At 46.3% G+C, this 10,563-nt stretch overlaps 5 protein-coding genes across 5 annotated transcripts; 1 reads left to right on the forward strand and 4 right to left on the reverse strand.

The window, feature by feature from the left end:
• Window positions 1–121: 121 nt before the first annotated feature.
• On the reverse strand, window positions 122–1,471 carry I302_106844 (uncharacterized protein; the record flags this gene model as incomplete). Its single annotated transcript, XM_019192504.1, has 6 exons — window positions 122–293; window positions 378–498; window positions 604–764; window positions 886–1,144; window positions 1,211–1,360; window positions 1,423–1,471. 6 exons carry the CDS (start codon window positions 1,469–1,471, stop codon window positions 122–124), a joined length of 912 nt encoding a protein of 303 aa, XP_019045501.1.
• Window positions 1,472–2,393: 922 nt separating this feature from the next.
• I302_106845 (uncharacterized protein) lies at window positions 2,394–3,601 on the reverse strand (the record flags this gene model as incomplete). Its single annotated transcript, XM_019192503.1, has 6 exons — window positions 2,394–2,514; window positions 2,604–2,727; window positions 2,808–2,956; window positions 3,038–3,266; window positions 3,350–3,502; window positions 3,565–3,601. 6 exons carry the CDS (start codon window positions 3,599–3,601, stop codon window positions 2,394–2,396), a joined length of 813 nt encoding a protein of 270 aa, XP_019045500.1.
• A 605-nt stretch (window positions 3,602–4,206) lies between these two features.
• On the forward strand, window positions 4,207–5,381 carry I302_106846 (uncharacterized protein; the record flags this gene model as incomplete). Its single annotated transcript, XM_019192502.1, has 7 exons — window positions 4,207–4,239; window positions 4,308–4,369; window positions 4,432–4,521; window positions 4,622–4,873; window positions 4,947–5,068; window positions 5,152–5,188; window positions 5,255–5,381. 7 exons carry the CDS (start codon window positions 4,207–4,209, stop codon window positions 5,379–5,381), a joined length of 723 nt encoding a protein of 240 aa, XP_019045499.1.
• Window positions 5,382–5,493: 112 nt separating this feature from the next.
• Window positions 5,494–6,829, reverse strand: I302_106847 (uncharacterized protein; the record flags this gene model as incomplete). Its single annotated transcript, XM_065870343.1, has 4 exons — window positions 5,494–5,604; window positions 5,667–6,367; window positions 6,417–6,538; window positions 6,654–6,829. 4 exons carry the CDS (start codon window positions 6,827–6,829, stop codon window positions 5,494–5,496), a joined length of 1,110 nt encoding a protein of 369 aa, XP_065726415.1.
• Window positions 6,830–7,333: 504 nt separating this feature from the next.
• On the reverse strand, window positions 7,334–9,064 carry I302_106848 (uncharacterized protein; the record flags this gene model as incomplete). The annotated part of the gene is made up of 2 exons (XM_019192500.1): window positions 7,334–8,688; window positions 8,752–9,064. The coding sequence occupies 2 exons, from the start codon at window positions 9,062–9,064 to the stop codon at window positions 7,334–7,336; spliced, it is 1,668 nt and encodes a 555-aa protein (XP_019045497.1).
• Window positions 9,065–10,563: the final 1,499 nt, after the last annotated feature.

Raw genomic sequence — 10,563 nt, forward strand, 5'->3', positions numbered from 1 at the left:
GCAACCTTGACATTCATACTTATGAGGCTCTTTCTCAATCTGTCATTAACTGGCCGTAATTGGTTCATTCGTTCGATGCACATATTATACTGGCTATTGCTATGTGAAAACAAATACATAATCACTGAGCGGTGGTGTCAGTATCACTTCCATTCCCACCTGATAACCTGTTCTCCTCATTGATCACTTTCAGATCCTCCCTCCATGATAACAAATTCAAATCGGACTTGATATCTTGCCAAGCATACGTGAGTTTACCGATCTCAGGAGAAGGATGATATAGGTCAATGGTCCTATCAGGTAACTTAAAGGTATGAGCACCGTGCCGCACAAATTGCCTTGCCTTGCCTTGAACATTCGAGGGAAAAGAGACTCACTGAGCACCCTCGTTAACGCTGAATACCCCATAAGCCAAATCGGGCTTTAGCTTCTGCGCGGTAGATGTGGATTGGAAGATGTAGGGATATAATTTCGGAGAGAAATATCGCCAGGTCGTCCCTAGATCAGATCGAGATTGAGATGATCAGATTGACCTTTCTTACCTCAGGCTAAGATACGACCGATGGAATTCATCGATGAGCGAACGAAGCAAAGCAAACTTACAGATCTCATTCTCGAGCGTTGAGAACTGACTGACTTGGTGGTCCATACCGCTTAATGCGCGCATATAATCTTTGGACAACGTATCGCCCTTGTTCAGTGTATCGCCCGAGAGATTTGGGATGTGATGTTGGAGTATAGCAGAACGGAGGACGGCGGGCCAGCTGTGTGTGTGTGTGAGCCTCGTCAAATTAGCCTAGCCCTTCCCTTCGACCTTTTTCCTGACTTTCTTAGTAGAAATAGTACACTATAGTAGTAGGTGATAATTTGTTATCACAAACTTACCCGACTCTCTTCTCATAGCTCAACAACCCCACATCATCCCCCAACGCCTGATTATAATTAATCCCATAAGTCTTCGTACCCCCCTTAACACTCTCCTCATTTTCTAGGATATACAACTTGACATTGGTGATTTGGGTATCGGTACTGGGCGGCACATCGTCAAAAAGATACTTGATACTGGACACATTGAGGTAGGTAAGGAGGGAGAGGACGGTCCCGAACGATGAAGAGGGATCATCGTTGGAATTGCCCGTGGAGCCTATGAAGAATATTCGAGAGATTAGTATATTCACTGGGGGTAGCGACTTGATAGCCTCGTACTCACCTTGTGAGATATCATCATAGTTTGGCTTATCGCCTTGGAATAAGGGATAAGCCGTCGATGAAGCTGTAAAAGAAGGCGAGGCGGAATCTCGAGAATGCAGTTGGATAGCTGGAGTGGCGTGCGCTGAGATCGCTTGAAGGAGGGTCAAGACTGTCGGCGTAATGTCAGTACGAAGATCATGCATTACATGTAAGAAGCTCGAATGAACTTACCAAGCTCTAAAGAGAGTGAGTAGACAAATGACTCGAAGGGATTCTTCATCATGTGAGGCTATCTGCTGTGTCGTAAGTGATTGGCAGAGGTTGATGGCACTATAAGATACAGTTTCAACAAAACACAAGACTGTGTGAAATCTGTAGAGTTATGTTTTCAAGATCCCAATCGTGAATCTCTTCTGGGATCTATCGTACTACAGTACCGTATATGTATGCATTTGAGTCGAACCTTTAAAACGATGTTCAGTTCTATTTTTACAACTCACAAGCGCGACATTGATGCCCATGATCAACTACCTTTGTTGCACGGGCGTGATCGACCTGCCCTTTCATGGTACAGGGAAAGGATGAACGACTTTCTTTTGTTCGGGATTGATCAAACGCGTCATGAGGATGTGGGGTGAACCCTTTTTGCACAGTAATAGCGAGTTACTGTAAGTTAGTTTCACTCGACCGGACTTTGTTTGAATGGGAGAGCCAGCATTGAGATGTAGGTGAACCACCTTAATGAGCATACGTTGCTGATAGGGTATCAGTGCTGATCAGTCCGGGCTGTTTGGGATGTCTCCTTTGACATGTGTTTGGGATCTGATCCCCTCGTAGGGGCGACAGAAGGGATGAATGAAAGGAATGATTACTTAAGTTTTTTGTTTGCATGGGATTCACATCATTTCCTCTGACCGCCATGCGTAATCAACGACATTCGACAGGATGGGGTGCAGGTTGAAACACTGTATTTTATCTTTACGGGGTGACCCGCCCCAGTGGTAATGCAAGTGTGCGGCCTGAACGGACGACGACCTTGCTGAACGCAGGCCGAAAGAAGACGATAATGTGCATGATGGTATAATATCAAGTGAAAGGGTATATTGTGACTGTCCATGACCAACACAATGAGGCAATGCAGATCATCAAATTATCGGACGGTAAGGTTACACAAAACGAGGATATGGAGTCAGAGTTTGTTATTAATCCCCTTGTTGATTTAAATCAACAGGCCACGAAACGATATCTAGATCTTTCACAATCTCATCCCATTGATATACTCTCCGACCGACTTCAGGATTAGGATCGTAGAGATCGACGGTCCTAGTAATTCAGGAAAAATCCGTTTCACAATATCAGCTAAAAGCACGGGTGTTGGGCATGAATCCGCTGAAACGTAACTGAACACTCACTTATTCTCTTTGAACACTTGTACAACCCCATAATCATGTTCCGGGGCCAACTTCGTATTTCCCAGTTCCACCGTGCGGAAGACGTAGGAATGTTTGTCAGGTCCATAGTCATTCCATATACTCCCTATAGTGCCGCACACCAATAAGCCCTCATGTATATCTTTATGACGGGGATACTCTAATATTCTCATCAAAGATACTCACACAAGTCAACTTCCTCCACTTGGTCAGCTCTGTAATCCAACCCAGTCAGAATCTTCATACAGTCTTTTGCCAATCCTTGTCCTAGTCTATATGACTCCACTCCAGGAGCATGATGTTGGATAATCGCCGATCGAAGAGCGGCAGGCCATCTGATCCAAAAGAAGAACCATATCGGAACAGCTCAACTCAAGGCAAATCTACTAAGGGAAGCAAAAGAACTGAGGACCCACCCTGCTCTCTCATTACCCATTACGTGCGACCCATTCACAATCGCCTCATTGTAATTAACACTGTAGTTCCTGACTCCTCCGTCCAGTAGATGAAGCTTGACGGTGGTGATACTTCCAGTTGTGGAAAGCTGATCGAACAGTCCTTGAATGCCTGAGGAATTTATATTCGCTAGAATACCTGCTGTGGCCGGGTACCATGCCTGTGAATCGTCGGGTGAGCAGGACTGGTCTGTCCATTGATATTCAATTACCGTTAATATCATCAGCAGAGAGGCACTAGTGGTGATCAGGAAAAGGGGAAGGAATACCTACCCGCTATGACATCAGTCAAGACTGGACCGTTCACTCCGAATAACAGCGGGACGGGGGGAGGTACAGCCTGAGTGGAAGTGGTGGGTTGGGCTGTCGAAGAGTCAGAGGAGGTGGGGATGGTCGATGCTTGAGAGAGACCAAGGAAGGTCAGGACTGCAAGCAACGTTATATCAATCTCGTAAGTGACAGAGGTATATTTGTGCTACATCACTCACCTCCAACTCCGATGAGGCTCTGAGGATCGGGTATCATCTGGCTGCGGAATATTGTGAGTTGATTGCTATCAAAAGGCACGTCTAATAGCCGTACAAGAAAAGAAACCAATCGTATAAAAATGTCTCTACTTCTTGACATAGATTGAGGGAAAGAAAAGACAAAAATATGATCAAAGATAATGTGAAACTCACATGCAACACCTTATACATGGAACAGACAACATTGAAAGTAAGACACTCACCTGCGAGTATGAAAGGAGACGAAACAGTCGACGAGATCCGTTCATGACGCGATAGTTTCGCTCATCAATATGTGTTACATCCTTTCATTAAGTCTCATCCTGGTGTATCACCCCTGAGATTGATCAGACAGTGGACGCATCGCTTTCTTTGCCCTCCTGCCCCTCCCATGTAAGGAGACCACATACTGTATACCAGTACCCAGAGTGCCACCAACGCATCAGCCACTAGCGACTTGGCTGAGGCTTGTTTATCTCGGCCTTGGTCACGGTGGTGGAGGTTGTCCAAAATTACAAAGTGCGAACCGCCTGTCTAAACATCCTCATATCATTCTGGTTCTCAAGTAGAGTATACCCCACTACAACTCGAGGAACTCAGCTGCGACACTGAGCAGGCAGCGTTATGGCAACTCCTAAGATTAGATCAGCCAATGCGGTGAGCCTGCATTTCTTCCCCCTGTTTCAACTGCACTGACTGATCGATTATCTGCTGGTGGAGCGAAGGCTTCAACGTCCACTTTGGCTCCTGATCTACCTATATCTGATAAGCTAGGGAACGGATCATCGTAAGCTGTACCTCTTCTCTCCATTGAGCTTAATGAGCTAATATAGACCTTCTATCGATCAGGTATGAAATCTCTCTAGTCAAATCCCAAAACCTATCGTCAAGAGCTCAGGATGCGATATTCAAGCTATTCGATGAAAACATGTATGATCTGTATGTTCCTTCTCTAGCCCCGTACCCATCCAAGCTCAATTGACTCAACGACACGATCCAGATGTATCGCTGACGATTGTATGTTATTGCGTATGCGTAGCCAGAAAACATCTACGTTCCCTTATACCGAGTCGTCAAAACGCGAAGAACTGTTCGATCCTGATGCGCGGTACGTCTTGTTACTCTCCTCAACCAGCTCAACCTCGAATGGGATAGGAGTAAACAACAAGGGAAAAGGCAAAGGGAAGGAAGCACAGGTCGAATTTCGATACGAAGATCTCCTGGGGTTCTGCGGCTTCAGATTTGATACGGAGGAGACCTTGAGTAGTCGAGATGCCGAGGTGGTGTATTGGTAGGTTCTACCATGTTCTTTCTTTGGCTCACAAGGGGGGGCGAGCTGACTTCACGTGTCGTTGGAATGATAGCTACGAGGTTCAGCTGTCCCGCCGGTGTCGGGGTTTGGGACTTGGCAAGAGGTTGTTAGGGATATTGGAGGGTATAGGGAGGAGAAGGGGGTTGGATAAAGTCATGTTGACGTGTTTGAAAAGTGGGTTATCATTTTGATTTACACATAATTTTGGCATGAATGAGCGATTAAGGTTGAGCTAAAAATCACTGATGACCTCGTAGGCAATGCGTCTGCGCTGGCATTTTACACCAAGCAAGGGTGAGTGCGATCTGCTTATCACAGCTCCTGAGGTGCATCTGACGCGAAGCTGATTTGAGTACACAGCTACACCGCTGACGAGATTGATCCTACCCGCATAAATGAGGAAGAACCTGTTGAGGATGATGATGATGACGAGGGAGAGGAGGAGGTCGATTATAGAATATTGAGTAAGAGTTTGAAGGCTATATGACAACACGTAATGCATTTGATGCTGTACAACGGGATACCATGCTATACTTATACTGTACACACACCTCGAGTTTTCTATCAAATCAACTTATGAATTCCTATCTCATGTCTGTTCAACCCAAGATCTTCAGCAGGATATCTTCACCATCAGACCCTTTGATCTCCGTATTCTCTATACTAGGCATATCATTCTTTTCCAACCATATATCCAAATCTTTCCATATCTGCCGCAAGAAAGATATCAGTTAACCTCTCATACTCTGCATGAAAACGTGAAATGCCTCACCCTATTCAGCTCTCCCTTCTCATCCACATCGTTACCCCACACACTTTCCTTATATGTCCAATCAACTTTCCTAACCTCCTTCCTCCTCTTTCTCCCTCTTTCGCCCCCTCCCTCCACCCTCCTCAATCGGTTCTTCCGATGTGTTTCCTCAGGTCTTCGGTGCATCCACCCCTCCCCCTCCTCCCCATCTCCAACCTTGATAGGAGTATTCGACGCACTTCCCATCCCAGGTCGAAGCGCAAAGAAAGCCGACGGGTCTTCTCCCTTCCTCCTCTTCTGGACAGACTTGATAGCGCTAACAGGCGGTGGATGCTCGAGATCCACACCTACTATCGGGGTTGAGGTAAACTTATTCTTCTTACTTGGTGTTCTCTCTCCATCCAGTGAGTCTTCTTCGGGTGGTTGAGCGTGATCCTTGGGAAGTACAGTGGAAGGTTGTCTAGTCACGCTCTGTCTCAATGGACTAGCAATAACACTATCATAGTTCCTAGGTGTCCTGGGGGATTTCACCAAACTTGAGATATCCAATCCAGATGAAAACTTATATTTCTTCTTTGGGGTCTGTAGTGGACTGAGCACATCTTCAGGACGAACATGGCCTGAGGGAGTGGTACTTTCCTCTATATCGTGATCCTCGGGCACAGAGAGAGAAGTACCGGTACTGGTACCCGTACTGGATTTCTTGGATGGTGAACCACCTGCTGAACGTTTGGAGGGTGATCCTCCGGCTGAGCGCTTAGAGGGAGAGACGGATGGAGAAGGAATGGATTCGAGGAGGGTGCGGCATTTTGAGAGTGTCGAGCGGAAGTGGGCGGGGGGAGACTGAGGAGGCTTTTTGGGCGGACGAGAGGGGTAGGTCTTTGCTTTGGATTCTAAGGGTGGGTGGGTGGGGTAAAATAGCAGGTATGAATCAGCTTCTCTCCTATAATCAAGTGCAGTACAGAGAGAAGCATGGAAGGGGCATTGGGATAGATCCACTGTGCTCACTTCTCGCACCCCAGTAACGCAGATACACCGACCAACGCAGCTCTCTCTTCAGGTTTCAGATCATTACCCTTCCCCGGTCCCGTCAGATTTCGCAGGGTAGATAAGATCTGAGCCGAGATGGGTATAGCTGGGTGGGTAGCCGATGGGAATAGCGGTATGAGTTCGTTGGAGGACATATCGGCGTGCTGAGGAGCTGGTCATATGATAAGATATGTGAGAAAGATGGGGATGTGAGGTTGTACTTTTTTGCTTTTTGCCTTGTGGATTTCATCTTCAAACGCGTCCTCATCATCATTCGTTTTGGTTTTCTTTCCTTTCCATCGGAACCAGCAAAATGATCGAATCCTTCATCTTGCATCTGTGCTAAGTTTATATTAGATCATATGCACATCAAACACTCAGAGAACGTAATTTGCATTTATGTATATTTGCATTCGAGCCCATCGGCATCGCTATACACCACATCTACAAGCGGACTATCTACGTGTTGTGTCTGTTGTGTTGTATGGAAATGTTGTAAAGTATCGATAGTTCAACTATCATGCTAAAAAAGATATCTTCGAACAGCACTGGGCCGACTGAAGGTATAAAGTGAGATTACAAATATCAAAGGTGACAGAATTATTATTACAGAAAGAGAAAGTATCGTCGCGTTCGTTTCGCCCATTATTGTCCGATACTTAGTCAGACCTTCGTCTCAACATCAACCTCTTCTTCATAGCCTCTGCTCTCTTCTCCCTCTCCTTCATCTCTTCCTCCTGTTCACTCTCCACTTCCACCTCAGACCCAGCCTCAGAAGCAGAATCAATATCATGATCGAACGAATCTCCTTCGAACAACACCACATCACCTTCACCTTCTTCATCCGAATCTTGCTCTACGCCATTCTTCAAGATCGTCTGAGGAGCAGGCGTACATGTGATCATAGGTACGGACAACGAGGGGGATCCACTCAAGTTGGAGAAGGAAGATCTGATACTTTCGGTGGGGGAGGCTGGGGAGGGTGAAGAGAAAGCTCTCTTGGGCGAAGGTTGTTTGGTAGGAGTGGAATATGAGTCCATGGAGTTGATCCTGAACCTCGATTCGGTGGGAGTGACCATACCGGTCCCTGCAATTCTGGGGAAAGCACCCTTGGTAGGTGATGGCACCATTCCGGTGAAAGAGGTCGATCGTTCCTCGGGGGGAGTAACTTTCAACGAAGGTTTGTTCTTTGGCGAGGAAGAGTTGAAAGTAGCAGCGATAGCTTCGAAAGAGGGTAATTCACCGAGAGACATGGGAGGCATTGACATGGGTCTTGCCTTACCACCTGACAATCTACCGGAAGTGCGTTCTCTGAGGAAAGGAGCCAATCGAGGTTCCTTGACAGGAGTACTGGTCAAAGGTTCCACGGGAGGAGTAGAAGACCTTCTGTTTCCCAAGATAGAAGCTAAGACGATTCGCGCTTCTCTTCTTGGTGATTCCTCTGTGGGAGTCTTGATAATTTCGATAGATTCTTCGGAATCCATCCTGGACACGGTTCTGACTCTGATGGGAGATCCGCCGACAGAACCAGCTGAAGAAGCTCTCTTGTGGTCAGTAGAGATTCTAGCTTGGATCTGAGCTAGACTAGGTAACCTAGAAGGAACACTAGGTAACTTCGATCTAGCCTTGACGTTTTCCTTGGCGGTGATCTCGGATGAATCGCTGGATGGCGAACCGGATCCGATATCGGATTTGGTTCTTCCATGCTTGGCAGCAACTGAGGAGGTCTTCTTGGATTCGGCTGAGAATTCCATAGCAGACAATCGAGGGACAAACTCGGGTGGTGGTCGAGATTGGTCCAAGCCTGAGAAGGTGGTCTTGACTGGGGATGGGTGAGCGGACTGAGTGTACAAGGGGAAGTACTCAGTTCGAGGCATCGTGTCTCTCTTCGAAGGTGAGCTACCAGCAGCTACTGATGATGCGAGAGGTGAGTTGGGAGGAAGAACAAAGTTGTACGATGAAGGTGAGATGGGTGGACTTTGAGGAAGGGTCGACTCGGTCGAAGCGGGGGAGGCTATAGGCCAGACATCAGTCAAAGTATATTCAGGTGGTACAAGGAGATGGGGAGACCACTTACATCTCTCTTGTACTCGTCTCTCCTTTGCGCGTTCAACAACGTCCCATAATGGCTTTCGAGCTTGAGCCTGTGGTTGAGGTTGAGAAACACGTCTCTCCCAAGGTTTACCAGATGGTTGATGGGGCCAACTCTCCATCTCGAGCGGAGTGGGCATTTCGCCCATCGTCATGCCGAATGAAGGGGAGTTGGGATCGGGTTGAAGAGCAGCTTCAGCGACCGAGAAAGCGAGTAATCGAAGGGGAGTAGGGTCGGGCGAAGAGGGGCAGTAAAAGTTGAGAGGGTGAGAAGGTTGGAATGAGATTGTTTGAGCCATCTTGATCTTTCTCTTTGTAAGGTAGTTCTAAAAGTCGTTCGAGTGCAATTTTGGAAAATGACTTTATTACTAATCTAAATCGATGAATGAGACCTGCTCGAATGAAATGCGATAGATTTGATAGATATAGATAAGGTGGTGGTGATGGTTACCTGAACCTGAACCTAAAGTTTGATGACGATGATGGATTTGACGTTTTAGTCGATAAAAAGAAAGAAGAGAGAGGAGGTCGACGACTTGGCCTAGTCAACGTAAACTAGAAAGGATAATACGTCAAGTAAAACTTGGTAAGTTATCGATCCTTTCTTGAGGGAGGAGGATGAAAGGAAGATTAACAATGTAAGAGATGAGAGAATGGGAGGATGGGATGGATATCTGCGCGCGTAGAGGTTTATCAAAGTCAGCCTTTGAGATTATATATTATAGTTGGTTTGGATTGGATCGTTGAGAGCTGCACGGCAGGCATAGGAAGTGGTAGATGATGGTTTATTAGATGGAGATGGGTGTGATGGGATGCTCAGATGAACGATAGAGAGAAATGGAAGAGGAAGACGAAAGAGGGATAGGAATATGTTTTGATGGGAATAAACCAACGCGTTGACAAAGGAGATATCAAAGTAAGAGGGGCAGATGAAAGGATCAAGCTGAATGTGAGCAGTTGAGCTGAAGGAGCAATCACGCTGGGGACACCACAATACACATACACACGCTCTAGTCTGATCATCTCCAATTCTAATTTATACGTGTCCCATTGGTATCACGTTGGATGATGAGGTTGTCAAGCAAAGTGAACGAAATTGGCAAAGATTGGTAACTGGTATAGAGATGAAACAACGCCATCGCACACACATACACACTCTGACCTTCTTCCCTCCTCCCACTTCCGCATCTCTTCATCCAACTTGATCCTAACCCGGCGCTCGGTGAGGATATTCATTAAACCCCGGATGACCATGTCAAAGCTTACACAGTAGAAATCAACTCACAAATCCAAAAAGAAAAGACACCTGGTCCTTGCACTGCACAGCAGTATATTCCAAACGATCAACGTCTAATCAAACTTCTTAGGCTAGATACCAAAAGAATCTAAAGGAGATATCCTATGTTTTCCGATTGTCCAACTTGGTCTGTTATTATATATCCACTTCACTTTGCTGTTGTTCTTGTTCTTGTTCGATTTGACCGATTTGGGATGATTGAATTGAATTGGATCGGGTTGACCAAGAAGGTTGTTTACGTATACGAAAGGATATAAGTGAAACAATACACAAGTCTTGAGACCGGGAATAGGTAAATTGGGCTTTGCTGGTTTTGGTATACCGAACTGGGCCAGAGTGCTTGCTTGCGAAGGGAAGGTCTCGGGTTGGTTTTATGTCTAATGGGGTGGTGAGACAATAGCGGTCGTGTCGTGATGAGTTCGTGAGTGTACGTATTGATGCTGATGCTGATGCGTTGTAAAAGAGTGTAAGTTGAGGAAGCTGTATGGATATACAAGCCTC

The sequence above is a fragment of the Kwoniella bestiolae genome, chromosome 5 (genome assembly GCF_000512585.2).
Source record: "Kwoniella bestiolae CBS 10118 chromosome 5, complete sequence".
Lineage (NCBI taxonomy): Eukaryota > Fungi > Basidiomycota > Tremellomycetes > Tremellales > Cryptococcaceae > Kwoniella > Kwoniella bestiolae.